We start from the raw sequence: 18674 nt of genomic DNA, 5'->3' as shown, positions 1-18674 counted from the left end.
CTTAACCCCTCCGATTTTCAGGTATCTCATGCATAGTGGCATTTTCATGACTTACTAACTCTATAGTTTAATGAAATTTTAGCTTATTCCTGTATTTTTTAAAAGTTTAACAGCATTTGCTATACTAGAATGAAGAACATCACAAGTTTCATGGTGAGTTTTATCTTTGAGCTCCAAATGTTTTATGAGAATTTAATCATTAGTCCTTACTTCTAATCACAAGGTACATTCAGGGTAGCTATTTTTTTTTTCACCAATTTTTCAAGCAACTCATACTGAACTATCTCTTTGTACCAACATTACAGAAGATGTGCTTGAGCTCTTTCTTCTGAAAATAAAATAATAAAAAAAGATGAAAAGATTTATCGAGCAACTATCTATACCAGCTAGTGTGTTACACACATTCACATATACTATGTCACTTCATTATTTAAGAAACCATATGAGATATTATTTTAAGACATTTATTTTTAAAAAAACATACATTCCAATTTCTGAAGAGTAAATGTGGATGCATGTGGGTTTTTTGTAGACGAAAATGCACCTCTTCAGATATAAAATCTTTTCATTAGAGGACATTCAGGAGGAAATGATAGAGAGTGGATGAAAGGAAGGAATTTCTGTTTCAAGACTGTAGGCTGAATACATGCATTTGTCTTCCTTTTTTCCTCATATTCCCCCCAAATTGTTTTAATAAACTCAACACATAACAGTGAAGAAAATGAGAGGGGAGCCCCTGATGGATTCATGATTTCAACAAATGTCTGGAAGAAAAAAGCAGATGGAACAAAGCTAAAAGATTTTGCAGCCTTGGATAGATGAAAAAGGAAATAAGAGTTAATCAAAAATCTCTCTACAAAGCAACCAGGGAGAAGACAAATGCACCTCCCAAGAGCAACAGGCAGCACAGCTATAATCCTGGGTGTGGGAGTGTCTTCTCTAAAAAAATTGTTTTAACTTAATTGCCTAAGGAGACCTAAAGCAGTTAGTGTTAGGATCCTGGAATACTACTCATTTTACCATATAGATGACTCCAAGCCTCTCATCTGCTCACACAGATCAGAGTATGGTCAGATCTACCTGCACATGTACAGCTCCTTGTCATCTTTTCTATTCAGGAAAGACATATTTAACAGAGGAAACCTTCCCCATTACCTAGAATCATTGAACCTGTCCTTTATTCCTAACTATGGATAAAAAATGATTTCCAAACACATGGGGGTAAAACAGCAGTCTGAAAGAAAAAGATAGAGATAAAGTATTAGAAATGACCCCAAAGGAAATAGAAATAGTTCAGGAAATGGACGAGAATTTAAAACAAAGCTAAACAGAAAAAATATATCCTTGGAGAGATATGAGAACTGGTGCATCCATAAATCAAAAATAAGATTCCAAGAAAGTGATATTTTGAAGAATAACAAAGAATTCTTAGAAATTAAAGTTTTGATTACCAAAAACTTTGGAATAGAACATTGAATAAATGTGTCAGAACATAATAAAAAGCAGATATGAAAAACTGAGATAAATAGATTAGAGTTATAAAGACAATTCAGGAGGCCCAAACATCAAGCCAATTAGGAATCTCAATAACCAAGTAATGGAAGGAAGAAAATTATTGAAGAAATAATAGAAGAAAATTCCCCAGAGCTGAAAGTGATTGTAGGGTCCAACAAGTACTGAGCAGCATGGATTTAAAATAATAATAATAAAAATAATAATAATAAATTAAGTAAAAGCCACATTTACACAAATCCTTAGGAAATTTCAAAACACAAAGAGTAAGAATCCTAAAAGTAGAAGATCCTAAAGCTATTTAGAACGAAAAAGGTGACTGACCCTCAAGGACGGTTGCCAGATTTAGCAAATAAAAATATGAGACAAGCAATTAGTTTTGAATTTCATATAAACAATAAAGATTTCTTAGTATATGTATACTTGAAATGTTGTATATTGCACAGGGCATACTTATAAAAAAATATTTGTTGATCCTTTTAAATTCAAATTTATCTGGAGTTTTATATTTTATCTGGCAAATATATTCAAAGGACTAGAATCAGGCTTATAACATAGATCTCATCAGAGCAGTGGGTGTTATATGCAACTAATGAATCATTGAATACTACATCAAAAACTAATGGTGTACTATACGGTGGCTAACTGAAAATAATAGAAAAAGAAAGAAGAAAGAAAGAAAGAAAGAAAGAAAGAAAGAAAGAAAGAAAGAAAGAAAGAAAGAAAGAGGAAGAAAGGGAAAGAAAGACTAGAAAACAGGGGCACCTGGCTGGCTCAGTCAGTAGCACATGACTCTTGATCTGGGGATTGTGAGCTCAAGCCCCATATTGGGTGTAGAGATTCCTTAAAAATAAAATCTTTAAGAAAAAAATAAACACTAGAAAACAAAGAAGCAATGTCATCAATATTCTGAGAGAAAATGATTTTGAACCTAAAACTTAATACCCAGTCAAACTGTGAAAGAATATTTACCCACCATGGATTCATTCTTCAGAAGTTTCTTGAAGCTATATTCCAAACCAATAAGGGTTAAAATCAAGAGAAGATATGTGTCAAAAGATAATGAAATTAACCCAGGAATCCAATGAAAAGAAATCCCAAAATGACAGATACTTATCAGATCTAGAAAGAAATCAGTCTTTATTACAACAGAAACTATAGGCTTCAGAAACATAAGTTCATCCAGAAGTAGAATGAATTGGATTCTAGGCAATAGAGTAAGTAAGAATCAAAGAGACGTTAGTGATATTCTAAAGAAGATTTTTTTTTTATCTCAACTGTCACAAATAAAAGACAGGTGAAAGCTCCAAGCAAAATATATAACAGTACAAAAATGTTATGATCAGGATATAAAGCAAATCAAAATATACATAATTTTCAGTAGAAAGAGTATAAGAAAAGAGAATCTATTTAACCTTAACTAGAATCATTTTTCATCAGGTAACACCACAGTTGTGAAATTGGACTAATGCACTGCTTGGCTCTTGATTGAATAACAATTACATAGTCCCAAATTTTGATTCTAAAAGTTGAAAATCCAACAAACACCACTTATAATGTTTCATCATAATACATTCCATCTGTGGAGTTACACCGGTATTTTCCAACTCAAAGACATTGGAGCCAATTTTTGGACCCTTGAATGGTCCTGAGTTTCCTGAAAGGGATATAAGAATCATTTCCAATGTACATTTTCTAGAGACTAACAATATTATATACTATAGCTCCATATATATTAACTGTTATAGATTGTTTTTTAATACAAATCTTTTAAAATTATTAAATATATAGATGCCTTTTTGCCATTTTATACACATATTAACAACTGACTGAGAAAATACATTAAAAGGAGAGTCCTCAGGTTCAAAACATTGGGAACCACTACCCTACACCAATCTCTCTCCCCTAGCACTTAGTAAAGTATTGTGTAAACAGCAGGTGGCTCAATAAATTCTACAGGGATGACAAAAATCAAGTATAGCCATCCCAGTAACACATGAGTGCTCCAAATTCTTCTATATGTCTCAGAAAACCAAGCTAAGAAATCACAGCTCATAGAGTCTTCCCCAAGTTGCATGCTGCCCAGGATCACAAGCAAGCCACAGTCCAGTACTCTCGTTGATCCAACCAAAGCAGCAAAGCAGCCACACTCATCATCACCTGCTTAAGTCAACTAGTTGGTGAAGTCTATTAAAACCCTTAATCTGGAAATGGGAATGGTCCATTATGCCAGCAACATTTAGACCACAAGTGAATGCCAAGCCCAGCAGGGGTCAGACTCAATAGGTAGGTTTTTATGGTTATGGGCTTGAGTTCTCATTTTCACCTAATTGACAGGAGCATTTCACTAAAACGATATATGAGGTGTCATGGCAAGCCCCAGGTTCTCCTTTCTTGATAACTCCTGCAATGGTGCAAGTTGACTCAGATAAGGTAATCAGTCATCAGCCTGTGCTTTTTTATTATAGAAATACATCTAGCATCTCATTCTTGTAGGATTGCAATGCCTCTGTGAAATTTGGGGTAGTCTAAGACAGAGTTCTTGATAGAGTTCTAGTCATTCTTGATATAATATGGTACTTATGTCTTGTCCTACATTATGGGCTGAACTCCCAAGACACTTGCAATGGTTTACTTGTTACAAAAAGGAAAGTAGTACACAAGTTGATTTGCCCTGAAGAAGAATTTGGATCTTGTGAACTCTCTAAGGAAAATTTTGTTAAAAGCTAAGCACTTATGTCTGCTGAGTATCTTCTTGTCTTTTTGTTTCCATTTCCTTCCTTTTTTGTATTTCTAAATGGTTGGTTGAGGTCATTTTACACTTCGTTTCAGATGTTAAAACTGTTTGTCAACTGAAAAGTGATCTGAGAGGATAGGTAGGTTAAGTTTAGACATTTAGTTTGAAATGATTTGAGATAGGATATTAGATCATGTTAGCCTTTTATTTATTATTTTTTTAAAAAGCCCAATTAGGAGATGGCTTTATGAAGGGTAAGACCTTCCATAAAAGAGATTTGCAAATGAGCACTTCCCAATTTAGCCATTAAAGAATTAATGGTAAAAATGGAAAGAAGGATGGAAGGAAGGAAGGAAAGAAAGAAGGGAGGGAGGGAGGGAGAAAGTATCTAGGTACCATGGAATATTATTCAACCAATAAAAAGAAGGAAATCCTTCATTTATGACAACATAGATGGACCCTGAGGGCATTATGCTAAGTGATATAAGTTAAACAGGGAAAGATAAACACCTTATATGTGGAATCATAAAAAAAGTGAACTCATTTCTTTTTTTTTCACTAGCAGGGGAGAGTGGGAAGTAAGACTTTATCAGTGTTTCTGGTGGAATCCAAAGGTCTGGTGTGTCATAATACTAGAATACTTGTCATTATCAAGTCTTGGAATTGCCCTGAGGGGCCCTCTAAGTTTGATTTGCTCCCTGAATGCTTTAGGTGTCTGGTGTTTTTTATCTCTAAAATAATGCACTACCTACCCTGAAAGTTTTAGAGGGCTTCTTCTTTTTCAGCTGAGGGCTAATTCAGTTGTTCCTAATTCTTTCCAGGTTTGAACACAAATGAGGTGACCAAAGGGAGGGCAGGAGAGACAGCACACTTTCCCCACTTCAGCAAGGATCTACCACCACACGTCACATTCCCTACCCACTTGGCTGAACGTCTTCCCAACTCTCTATTCCTACTTGAGCATTCCACCTCACCTATTATGAAATTTTAGAAGTCTAGAAGTCAGGCCAAGATAGTAGGGACAGATTTCTCATGGGGAGATTTGCATCGGAAGAGTCAGACACTGATTCAGCAGTCACCCACATGTCCTGTGCACCTCTGCTGCATCCTGTGGGGGTCTCTATCACTCTATTTCTATATTCCACAAAAAATCTCTCTGTAGGTCTCTCTCCTACACTGAATTATTCAGGATAAGGCTGTATCTTACTTGTTTTTGCAACCCAGCACTTACCATTATCTCAACACATAGTTGGCCTCTTTCCACAAACTAAAAGAATATTGTCTCACTTTTTGTTCTTTTAATAGCATACAAGTTCAACAAAGTAGAGAGTGGCTAGAGGGAAAAGCTGACATAAGTGACACAAGTTACACTTTTCAAATAGTTTATAAGATATCTATCCTAACTAGGCATACCCATATAATAAAAAAATAGTAACTACCATTGATCAAACATGGATGTATGCACTACCAATGCTTAGTGTTCATATCTAACAGAATAGGTAAGATGTATGTTATTACTATGGAAGAACACAAGACAGCAAGAGGTTACCTAAATTACCCAAGATCGAGTAGCTAGTGAGGACACAACTGGAATTTAAACCCAGGTCTATTTAAATCCAAAACCCATATCTCATCCTTCTCATACCATGTGTGTATCTAAAAGCCTGCTAAATAAAAAAGGAAGTTATCTGGTTCTCCACTTCTTTAAACCAAAATAATCTTGCAGCATCTGCATTGCAAAAGTAATGGCAAACGGGGGAAAGAGCAAGATGGCAGAGGAGTAGGAGACCTAAATTTCATCTGGTCCCAGGAATTCAGCTAGATAGGGATCAAATCATTCTGAACACCTACAAACTCAACAGGAGATCAAAGAAAAGAATAGCAACAACTCTCTGAACAGAAAAGCGGCCACTTTCTGGGAGGTAGGGCATGAGGAGAAGTGACTCTGAGGTGATATTTGGGAGGCTAGATGGCGGGGGGAGAGGACCTCCATCAGCTGCTTCTGGCAAATGATAGAGAGCGGAGCACAAAATTGGAACTTTTAGAAGTCAGCTCTGCTGAGGGACGTCGCTCCAGTGGCTAAGCAGAGGGTGGAACCCTCACTGGGACAGTGTGGTCTCAGGACCTTTGGGGTCACAAAAAGTCAGGGGTGCCTGAGAGTGGCAGAACTCCCAGGTATTGGAGCGGGGAAGCCGGCTGCAAAGATGAAGCCAAGGAGCAGGCTCTCACCTCGGGGTTGCCATAAACCATGATCTGCGGCACAGTCAGGCCTCTGCTCTTCCAGCAGGGACCCAACAAGCGGCAAATCTGGAGAGACTCCCCTTCCACCCCTGGGAGGAGCAGTGCTAGTGCACCACAGGGATCTGCTGGGTTTGGAGACTCTACACAGGGTCGGGTGCCAGAGATAGAAATGCTTGGTCACAGGCCGGGTGAGCATGGAGTGTGGCCGGAGACCGGGGAGATGGGAGTGATTGATTGCTTTTCTCTGGGGGCTCACTGAGGAGCAGGGCCCAAGTTCTCGGCTCCTCCAGGATGGAGATTGGGAGGCCGCCATTTTCACTCTCGTCCTTCAATGCTGTAAGGAAAGCTTGCAGGGAACAAAAGCTAAGGAGAGCAAAACCAAGCAGATTACTTAGCCCGGACCAGCAAGGGCAGGGCAATTCCGCCTCCAGCAAAGACATCTGAGAACCACGGCAACAGGCCCCTCCCCCAGAAGATCAGCAAGAACAGCCAGCCAAGACCAAGTTTACTGAGCAATGAGAATGGCAGAATTCCAGCGCTAGGGGAATACTGCACATAGAATTCATTTCTTTTTTCCTATGATTCTTTAGTCTTTCAAAGTTAAATTTTTTTTAACTTTCCTTTTCTTTTTTTTGAATTTTTCTTTTTCCCTTTTTCAACCAACATCTTATCAATCCCTTTTTTAAAAAATCTTTTTTATTTTTCATATTTACAGTCATATTCTATCCCTTCATAGTAGTTACCCTTATTTTTGGTATATATATAAGTTGTTCTCTCTTTAAAATTTTGGGATAGTTTCTTCTAACAGACCAAAATATACCCTAAATCTCTAGTCTATGGCTTTATTCTAGTCTCCCGCCAGATCACATTCTTTCCCTCTTTTTTTTAATTCCTCTTCTTTTGTCAACCAACTTCTTATCTTATCAATTCCTTTTATAAAATCTTTTATAATTTTCATCTTTACAGTCACATTCCATCCCTTCATCGTACTTACCCTTATTTTTGAACATACATAAGTTTTCCTTTCTTTAAAATTTGGGAGGCACTTTTCTTCTAAGAGACCAAAATATGCCCAAAATCTAGTGTGTGGCACTGATCTATGCAACAGCCTGATCATATTTGATCATATTCTGGTGTTTGTTTGTTTGTTTGTTTGTTTTCTTTTTTCTTTCCTTCCCTTTCTTTTCTCCTGGTTTCGGGTCTCTTCTGATTTGTTTAGTGTATATTTTTCTGAGGTTGTTGTTACCCTGTTAGCATTTTGTTCTCTCATTCATCTATTCCCCTCTGGACAAAATGACAAGACAGAAAAAAGTCACCTCAACGAAAAGAACAAGAGGCAGTACCAACTGCCAGGGACCTAATCAATATGGACATTAATCTTACTAATGTAAGATGTCAAAACTAGAGTTCAGAATGACGATTTTAAAGATACTAGCTGGGCTTGAAAAAAGCATGGAAGATATTAGAGAACCCATTTCTGGAGAAATAAAAGAACTAAAATCTAACCAAGTCGAAATCAAAAAAGCTATTAATGAGGTGCAATCAAAAAGGGAGGCTCTAACTGTTAGGATAAATGTGGCAGAAGAGAGAATTAGTGATATAGAAGACCAAATGGTGGAAAATAAAGAAGCTGAGAAAAGGAGAGCTGAACAACTACTGGATCACGAGGGCAGAATTTGAGAGATAAGTGATATCATAAGATGAAACAATATTAGAATAATTGGGATCCCAGAAGAAGAAGGGAGGGGCAGAAGGTATATTGGAGCAAATTATAGCAGAGAACGTACCTAATTTGGGGAAGGAAACAGGCATCAAAATCCAGGAGGCACAGAGAAACCCCCTCAAAATCAATAAAATTAGGTCAGCACCCCGAAATCTAATAGTAAAACTATGAGTCTCAGAGACAGAGAGAAAATCCTGAAAGCAGGCCAGGACAAGAGATCTGTAACCTACAATGGTAGAAACATTAGATTGACAACAGACTTATCCACAGAGACCTGGTAGGCTAGAAGGGCTACCATGATATATTCAGAGCACTAAATGAGAAAAATATGCAGCCAAGAATACTATATCCAGCTAGGCTGTCATTGAAAATAGAGGGAGAGATAAAAATCTTCCAGGAGAAACAAAATTAAAGGAATTTGCAAATACAAAACCAGCCCTACCAGAAATATTGAAAGGGGTCCTCTAAGCAAAGAGAGAGCCTAAAAGTAACATAGACCTGAAAGGAGCACAGACAGTATACAGTAACAGTCACCTGACAGGCAATACAATGGCACTAAATTCATATCTTTCAATAGTTACCCTGAATGTAAATGGGCTAAATGCCCCAATCAAAATACACAGGCTATCAGGTTGGATTAAAAACAAGACCCATCGATATGCTGTCTGCAAGAGACTCATTTTAGACCCAAAGACACCCCCAGATTGAAAGTGAGGGGGTGGAAAACCATTTACCATGCTAATGGACACCAAAAGAAAGCTGGGGTGGCAATCCTTATATCAGACAAATTAGATTTTAAACCAAAGACTGTAATAAGAGATGAAGAAGGACACTATATCCTACTTAAAGTGTCTCTCCAACAAGAAGATCTAACAATTGTAAATATCTATGCCCCGAACATGGGAGCAGCCAATTACATAAGGCAATTAATAACAAAGGCAAAGAAACACATCGACAATAATACAATAATAGTGGGGGACTTTAACATCCCCCTCACTGAAATGGACAGATCATCTAAGCAAAAGATCAACAAGGAAATAAAAACTTTAAACAACACACTGGACCGAATGGACTTCACAGATATATTCAGAACATTCCATCCCAAAGCAACAGAATACACATTCTTCTCTAGTGCCCATGGAACATTATCCAAAATAGATCACATCTTAGGTCTCAAATCAGGTCTCAACTGGTACCAAAAGATTGGGATCAGTCCCTGCATATTTTCAGACCACAGTGCTTTAAAACTAGAACTCAATTACAAGAGGAAAGTCAGAAAGAACTCAAATACATGGAGGCTAAAGAGCATCCTACTAAAGAATGAATGGGTCAACCAGGAAATTAAAGAAGAATTAAAAAAAATTCATGAAAAACAATGAAATGAAAACACAACTGTTCAAAATCTTTGGGATGCTGCAAAGGCAGTCCTGAGAGGAAAGTATATAGCAATCCAAGCCTTTCTCAAGAAACAAGAAAGGTCTCAAATACACAACCTAACCTTACACCTAAAGGAGCTGGAGAAAGAACAGCAAATAAAGCCTAAACCCCGCAGGAGAAGAGAAATTATAAAAATCAAGCAGAAATCCATGAAATAGAAACCAAAAGAACAGGAGAACAGATCAACGAAACTAGGAGCTGGTTCTCTGAAAGAATTCACAAGATTGATAAACCCCTGGCCAGACTGATCAAAAAGAAAAGAGAAATGACCCAACTCAACAAAATCATGAATGAAAGAGGAGAGATCACAACCAACACCAAAGAAATACAAACAATTATAAGAACATATTATGAGTAACTCTATGCCAGCAAATTAGATAATCTGGAAGAAATAGATGAATTCCTAGAGATGTATCAACTACCAAAACTGAACCAGGAAGAAATAGAAAACCTGAACAGACCTATAACCACTAAGGAAATTGAAGCAGTCATCAAAAATCTCCCAACAAACAAAAGCCCAGGGCCAGATGGCTTCTCAGGGGAATTCTACCAAACATTTCAAGAAGAATTAATACCTATTCTCCTGAAACTGTTCCAAAAAATAGAAATGGAAGGAAAACGTCCAAACTCCTTTTATGAGGCCACCATTACCTTGATCCCAAAACCAGATAAAGACCCCATTCAAAAGGAGAATTATAGACCAATATCCTTGATGAACATGGATGCAAAACTTCTCACCAAAATACTAGCCAATAGGATCCAAAAGTACATTAAAAGGATTATTCACCATGACCAAGTGGGATTTATCCCTGGGCTGCAAGGTTGGTTCCACATCCGCAAATCAATCCATGTGCTACAATACATTAATAAAAGAAAGAACAAGAACCATATATCCTCTCAATAGATGCAGAAAAAGCATTTGACAAAGTACAACATCCTTTCTTGATCAAAACTCTTCAGAGTAGAGGTATAGAGGGTACATACCTCAAGATCATAAAAGCCATCTATGAAAAATCCACAGCAAATATCATTATCAATGGGGGAAAACTGAGCACTTTCCCCCTCAGGTCAGGAACACAGCTAGGATGTCCACTATCACCACTGCTATTCAACATAGTATTAGGAGTCCTAGTCACAGCAATCAGACAACAAAAAGAAATCAAAGCCATCCAAATTGGCAAAGAAGAAGTCAAACTCTCACTCTTGGCAGATGATATGACACTTTGTGTGGAAAACCCAAAAGACTCCACCCCAAAACTGCTAGAACTCATACAGGAATTCAGTAAGTGGCAGGATATAAAATCAATGCACAGAAATCAGTGGCATTCTTATATGCCAAAAACAAGACAGAAGAAAGAGAAATTATGGAGTCGATCCCATTTACAATTGCATGCAAAACCATAAGATACCTAGGAGTAAATCTCATGAAAGAGGCAAAGAATCTGTACTCAGAAAACTCATGAAAGAAATTGAGGAAGACACAAAGAAATGGAAAAATGTTCCATGTTCATGGATTGGAAGAACACATATTGTGAAGATGCCAATGCTATCTAGAGCAATCTACACATTCAAAGCAATCCTATCAAAATACCATCCACTTTTTTCAAAGAAATGGAACAAAGAATCCTAAAACTTGTATGGAACCAGAAAAGACCCCAAATAGCTAGTGGAATGTTGAAAAAGAAAAGAAAAGCTGGCGGCATCACAGTTCTGGACTTCCAGCTCTTTTACAAAGCTGTCATCATCAAGACAGTATGGTACTGGCACAAAAACAGACACTTAGATCAGTGGAACAGATTAGAGAGCCCAGAAGTGGACCCTCAACTCTATGGTCAACTAATCTTCGAAAAAGCAGGAAAGAATGTCCAATGGAAAAAAGACAGTCTCTTCAACAAATGGTACTGGGAAAATTGGACAGCCCCATGCAGAAGAATGAAACTGGACCATTTCCTTACACCACACACACAAAAAGAGACTCAAAATAGTTGAAAGACCTAAATGTGAGATAGGAGTCCATCAAAATCCTAAAGGAGAACACAGGCAGCAACCTCTTCGACCTCAGCCACAGCAATTTCTTCCTAGAAACATCACCAAAGGCAAGGGAAGGAAGGGCAAAAGTGAACTATTGGGACTTCATCAAGATAAGAAGCTTTTGCACAGCAAAAGAAACAGTCCACAAAACCAAAAGACAACCGACAGAATGGGAGAAGATCTTTGCCAATGACAGATCAGATAAAGGGCTAGTATCCAAAATCTATAAAGAACTTATGAAACTCAACACCCAAAGAACAAATGATCCAATCAAGAAATGGGCAGAAGACAGGAACAGACATTTTTCCAAAGAAGACATCCAAATGGCCAAAAGACACATGAAAAAAGTGCTCAACATCACTCGGGATCAGGGAAATCCAAATCAAAACCTCAATGAGATATCACCTCACACCAGTCAGAATGGCTAGAATTAACAAGTCAGGAAATGACAGATGTTGGCAGGGATGCGGAGAAAGGGGAACCGTCCTACACGGTTGGTGGGAATGCAAGCTGGTGCAGCCACTCTGGAAAACAGTATGGAGGTTCCTCAAAAAGTTGAAAATAGAGTTACCCTATGACCCAGCAACTGCACTACTGGATATTTACTCCAAAGATACAAATGTAGGGACCCAAAGGGGTACGTGTACCCCGATGTTTATAGCAGCAATGTCCACAATAGCCAAACTATGGAAAGAGCCAAGATGTCCATTGACAGATGAATGGATAAAGAAGATGTGGTATATATTTACAATAGAATATTATGAAGCCATCAAAAGGAATGAAATCTTGCCATTTGCAATGACGCGGATGGAACTGGAGGGTGTTATGCTGAGCGAAATTAGTCAATCAGAGAAAGAAACGTATCATATGACCTCACTGATATGAGGAATTCTTAATCTCAGGAAACAAACTGAGGGTGATAGACATTGGGGAGGGTATGTGCTATGGTGAGTGCTGTGAATTGTGTAAGACTGTTGAATCACAGCCCTGTACCTCTGAAACAAATAATACATTGTACGTTAAAAAAAGAAGAAGAAGATAGCAGGAAGGGGAAAATGAAGGGGGGGAAATCGGAGGGGAGACAAACCATGAGAGACTATGGACTCTGAGAAACAAACTGAGGGTTCCAGAGGGGTTGGCGGATGGGTTAGCCTGGTGATGGGTATTAAAGAGGGCACGTACTGCATGGAGCACTGTGTGTTATATGCAAACAGTGAATCATGGAACACTACATCAAAGACTAATGATGTAATGTATGGTGATTAACATAAGATAATAATTTAAAACAGCAAACGTTTGAACAATGTATCACTCTTCAATGAGTTGTGCAGCCATGCCTCCACAGGGCATCAATTTCAAAAATGCCAATGGTTATATGCTGAGTTTTATTTGACAGTCCCACATGTCTTATGGGAAGTGTTTCTATTAACTCTGGCTTTTAATTGTGATGGCAAAGAGGTGACCATTGTTATCAATTTCCTCCTTAGGAACTTATTCCAGGTGAAAGAAAGAGGTAAGTGAAGGATGTGCACTAAAAATTGGTGGGTACCTCCCAGGCACCAGGCATTATACTAAGCACTTTCATATTATCTCTTCACATTATCTCTTTCAATCCTCACAATAATAACACAAAACTTGGGTTATATTCACCATTTTGCAGATGAGTGGTGAGAGACTCAGAAAGATTTAGTAACTTAATATCACATAGAAATGAAGTGTCATAGCCATGTCCTACCCCATCCCTATTCTGCTAAACTCTCTGGAACCACTGTTCTAAATGTGAAGTAAGACTAAGCCTTTAACAATGTACAGGAGTAATAGACTCTTAGTCAGCATATGATTAACAAATAGTCATTGACTTCTATGTACTCGGAAATACACTGTGGATAAGCGTTAGAGGATTACTGAGTGGTTAACTTATAGAAACATCTCCATTGGGCCTTAAATAAGCCCCCTTGAGCACTGGTATACAAACTGGAGATGTATACAATTTTTTTCCTATTTATTTCCTATTTGATCGCAAACAGCCACCTTTGGAAAAATCATTCACTCCAAACCCCCAAGTGCACTTTTGCTGGTATAACTAGATGACGTGAACCTACTCACCGGCCTGCCTATCTTGTTGATTATCTCAGTACAAAGCCAATGCTCTTCATAGACTAGATTTTATGTTCCTGTCAAAAAAAAACGTGGTAAAACTTAAATTGCTGCCTACATAACTCAAGTTGCCATTTTCACTGGGAGGCAACCTGATTTTGAGGCTCAAAAAAGGCAGACTCTGGAGTCAGTCTGCCTGGGTTCTAACCCTGCTCCCCCACTCACAGCCACGTGACATTCAGTAGGTTACTTAACTCCAGGGCACATCAGTCCCTTGTATATAAGGTGCGGAAAAAAACAGTACCACCTAATAGGCACACTGTCAGGAGTCCCTGAGATAGTAACATGCAAACCACTGAGAACAGTAACAGGCTTGCTCCCATTTCTTCCTGAACAGGTGTTGTATTTGGTGGCATAGCTAAGCCTTCATTGGAGATTTGCAGTATGTGTGCTCTTGCTTCTCCACAAATTTCTGAAGCTAGCCATGGCTATTCCAGCAAATGTCCCCATGACTGAATGTCCCTGCATAGTGTGCTTGTGGGACTGGCTACCTAATGCAGGGAGTTGGAAGGAGGAAGGCAGGAAAGAGGGAATCAAAGAATTACCTGAAACAATAAACTCTCTGTGCGGACCCTACACTATCCATTCCCTAACCTTTCAAAAGTAGGGCTTTATTTTCATTTCTATGAAGTTTTGAAATCATCAAAAAGGAGGGGAAACCAATTCCAAAACACTTGAGTGGAGCTGGGGAGGGCTCCACTGGCTAAGTTTTCATTTCAAACTGAAAAGCTTACTATCCCCTGCTACCTGAAAAGTCCCATACAGCGAGCTAAGCCTATTGTCTTTGGTAATGCCTGTTCTAGAGAAGACCACATGGTAACATTAAAAGAGGCCTGGCTCTGAGGAAGGAAAAGAAAAAACTCATCCTTATTGAGCATTGACTATTTACTATATACATATGCTTTCAATTGCCCTGAGGAAAATGATAGTCAGAGACTTTAGTAACTTGCAGTGGTGACTTTCTCTATCAGTAGCAGTATCAGGATTTGAACTCAAGACTTTAGTGATCTGCATTTATTACTAAGGGGGCATTTAATCTGCTGTGAACAGATACTGAGTTCTTTCTATGTGCCAGGAACCATGGTAAATGCTAAATTCTATAGATATAGAAGAGGATGAGATAAATGAGTCATGGGAACTAGATTCCCATCAGGGAACTAATAGAGGTACATGCATTCCACAAATAGAACTTATAAATCTCCTAGGGGCAAAACCCAAGGGTTAAGCAAGATAATCAAGGGTTTGCGGAAGACTTGTGATTGGATAAAAGTCATACTGGCGGATGAGACACATGTGTTGGTTCCTTTCTGCACCTGCAAGTAGCTTATGGTCTCCTGGAGAGGCTTTAGCTTCTGCCATGAGAAGAAAACACTGCAAAAAAGCTGAGTTTTCACAAAGTTGACAGCCTGCCTTTCCTGTTGCCTCCATTTCCAGTTTATAAAATTCTGAAGAACAGAGACTGTGTTTTATTGTTTGAATCTTCTCCAATACACCAAACAGCGTTTTGCACGACAGAGCTCTCTAAATGTCTCTTACACTAAATTGAATTGATCAGAAATGTCCAGTGTTTCTATCTCTAAAATGCAATGTTTTCCCCCCAGCAGAAACATTTGCCAGTGACCAGATATACATATACTCCCTTACATTGCTCAGCATCCTTGCAGTTTGACAGGGCCATATAACTGGTTCTGGGCAATGGTATCTAAATACTTGTAATGTATGTCCCTCTGGGACGAAATATTTCCGGGCTAAAAGGCAAAACTTTAGCTCCTATCTTTCCTTACCATGGTGACTAGCAGTGTCCCAGAGGGTGGAGCCTTTATCATCCTAGATCCCTGAATGCCTATGTGGAACACAGCCCCCCTCCCCCATAATGCGTGTTGAAATGATACAGCAAAAACATAAAATAAACTTTTATATGCTCAGCCATTGGGATTTTAGGGTTAGTTTGTTATTGCAGGATAGCATAGTCCATACAGACTAATATAGCCCCTGATTGCTAAAATCAGTGAGATACTGTGGATAGGCTACCTCTGTTACTCTCAGGGGAAACCAATTCCTGGGCTGAATTATCAGAGTCAGAGAAAATAAGCAGTACCTATTTATGGAAAATGGACTATGTAAAATGGAGTCACGTTTGGCTTAGAAATGGACTAAGGGTTTTCAAACAGTATTAATGGAAACCGATGGGTGTTACAGAAGTGCCTCAGGAGCCACTGGTGAGGCTGGGATAGAGCAGGGAACACACCCTGTCCCCAACCCTAAGCAGAAAATTTTCACTTTTTCCTGTTTTACACTGGGCTTCCGTGGAAGACTTTGTCAAAACGTTTGTTTTTTTTAATAATTTTTTAAAGATTGGAAATCACTGATAAACCATCAGCACACTTACAGAGGAGAAAAATTAATATAATCAGAATGACTCTACTGATCAGAAAAAAGGGATTGAGACCAAAAATAAATTATAGTCTCCTTTTCCCCAATTAATTTTCACCTGATTTTCAGAAGATACTGTTTTATTCTTCCTTTTTAATTCATCTTCTGCTACTTTCAGAGTTGAGTTCCTTTTTCTCTCTAGTAATTATTTTTAAAATTTGGCAGCCATCTGCCCCTTAGTGAGTATCTTAGTCATTGTAATTGATATCTTTCTCCAGTCTACTGTAGCTAAGGCCACCAAGCTACTGTTATTGAGATGCAACACACAAGACTCTCAAGAGTGTCTCTAGAAAAGCAGTGCTTTGCTAGTGTGTGGAGCAACCAAAACGTTCTCACCTTCCAAATGGACTGCTCTAGTTTTCCCATTTGGATACAAATGAGACGCATAATACATCCTAAAAGAATTACTTATGGGCAATGTGATCTACCGGAAAAAGCTCTTGTCTTGATTCTTGCTTTGATATCTAAATGAGATCTGTCTAGATAAGATCTCATCATCTCTAAATTTTCTTTTCCCCATTTGAAAAAGTAAGATGGGGGGTGACGGTGCGAAGGTGGGAGTAGAAAAATAGTGATACTTATCCTCTCCATCCCTAATGTAGCTGTGAGGATCAAATAAAATCATAAATAAGGAAATTTTTAAAGAAGCATTGCATAAATATGAGATGAAAGCATTGTATGTATAGATTTAAAGATCCCTTCAGAAATGCGTTTATACAAAGAAAATCTGGTAGGCTTCTAGCAACTAGTTTCTTGAATGCAGTACAAAGAGTTACATAGCTCCTATGATGTCTACAAATGCTGGCCACATCAAGTGCACAATGGGGCTTAAGAAAAGAGACTGGGGGTCATACATACTGGTCCTGCTTTCATTGGGGGGGAAATATAAATCAAAGGGGGACACTTCACTCTTTAATCACAAGTTATTTCCTCTTCAGTGCTGTTAAGAGTTCCTTGAAGTAACCCCTTTCACAGAGGCTGAGAAAAGTAGTGTAGACAAACCCGATAAGCTTTTTATAGCCCTATTGTCTAATTCCCTGAAAACTAGAGGAAATAGGGAAAAGGGAGCCAGACCACTGCCCCAGGTTTTTTTCTTAATATTCAAAGAACAGACTAAAATCTGCTCCTTTTCGGCTCTCTATTACTGTGACTCAGGAAAACCAGAAAGGATTGTGTGGAGTGTGGGCTCATGTACACACACACACACACACACACACACACACACACACACACAGAACAAGGACACCTTATCGTTTAGTCTTTCTTTTTAACTCTTAGTTGCCATACTACCACATTAATACTCTCATCTTTGAGTTACCTAATTTGCCCCCCTTCTCAATTTTGGCAAATATTAAAAATGTCCTTCAAAAATCAGGAAATGAATTTCTGTAAGCCTGGTACTCAGGCCAACCAACACCCAGGGAAGCAAATCACAGTTCCTGAGTGTGCATGGGAATCCCAAAATAGAGGCCTGACTTGCCAGGCAGCACCTCATCTTTGCACCCTGCAAGAAAGAGTGCCATTGAAACATTTAAGCCCCCTGACACTGGTTGTGGGTTCTTCTTATCTGAAAAGTGTCCTTGTTCTAAGGACAAGAACTCTTGCAGAGGTCCCACGACTTCACACAGTCCCCCTTTCTTGTCCCTTATCTAGTAGTTCTGACTCACTTACCCAGGGGAATTTTTTCCAGCAGGTAGCGATAACTCTGAAAGAAGTCACTGCGAATGGCTTTGTGAAGGATAAAGGACATGCTGTGTCGACAGAGTTCATCATCGGTCCTCTGCCAGCGGGATCTAAAGGCAAAATGGGCTCCCAGGTGAGCCATGGTGAAGGGGGATGATAATTATTCCTACAGAGAAAGGAAGCTTGCCTGGCTGTTTCTTTGAATTAGCCCTCTCTTCCTACACGAACTTGAGACTGTCATTTTAAACCAGCCCCTGTCCATCTGTATCAAGAGAGGCTGTCATGGGGCGTGGGGGAGGGGCAGCATGCGCGGGAGGTCAAGCTCCTGGCACGTCCCCCCTGTCTGACTGCTTGGGCGACACCACTCCAAGTCAGCAGGTGCTAAGTAAAGATGAAAACAGGCTGAGTGTGATCCTGCTTCATCCAGGAAAAAGCAGCATGCCTTCTTTAGCTGCCACTTCAAACAGGGGGGAGCACAACCCACTAACACCCTGACTATTCGTTTTAATTTGATTCCTAAATTGGAATAGCTCAATTTCCATTTCAAAGCATGGGGAATATTTCGCAGGAGATCCTGTTTCCTGATTTCCATCACGTCTCCTGGAACGCAGAATCCTCAAGTTACAAGGACCCTTCTAAGTCATCCTAGCCAACCATGCTCCTCTCATCAGTGCAATCTTGCCCAAATCATGTCATAAGGGTGGATATGTGTTTCCCATT

At 38.9% G+C, this 18674-nt stretch overlaps 1 protein-coding gene across 1 annotated transcript in view; it reads right to left on the bottom strand.

The window, feature by feature from the left end:
* Positions 1 to 18096, bottom strand: part of NTMT2 (N-terminal Xaa-Pro-Lys N-methyltransferase 2) — a 32540-nt gene extending 14444 nt beyond the window's left edge. The window contains exon 1 of the mRNA XM_025878067.1: positions 17943 to 18096. Within this exon, the coding sequence (XP_025733852.1) occupies positions 17943 to 18096 (154 nt within the window). The remainder of the gene's footprint in view (positions 1 to 17942) is intronic.
* Positions 18097 to 18674: the final 578 nt, after the last annotated feature.

This window comes from Callorhinus ursinus, unplaced genomic scaffold (genome assembly GCF_003265705.2).
Source record: "Callorhinus ursinus isolate GAN/ISIS: 27379988/994484 unplaced genomic scaffold, GSC_fseal_2.0 scaffold13, whole genome shotgun sequence".
In the NCBI taxonomy this organism is placed as follows: domain Eukaryota; kingdom Metazoa; phylum Chordata; class Mammalia; order Carnivora; family Otariidae; genus Callorhinus; species Callorhinus ursinus.
This window is presented reverse-complemented; position numbering and strand designations above follow the sequence as displayed.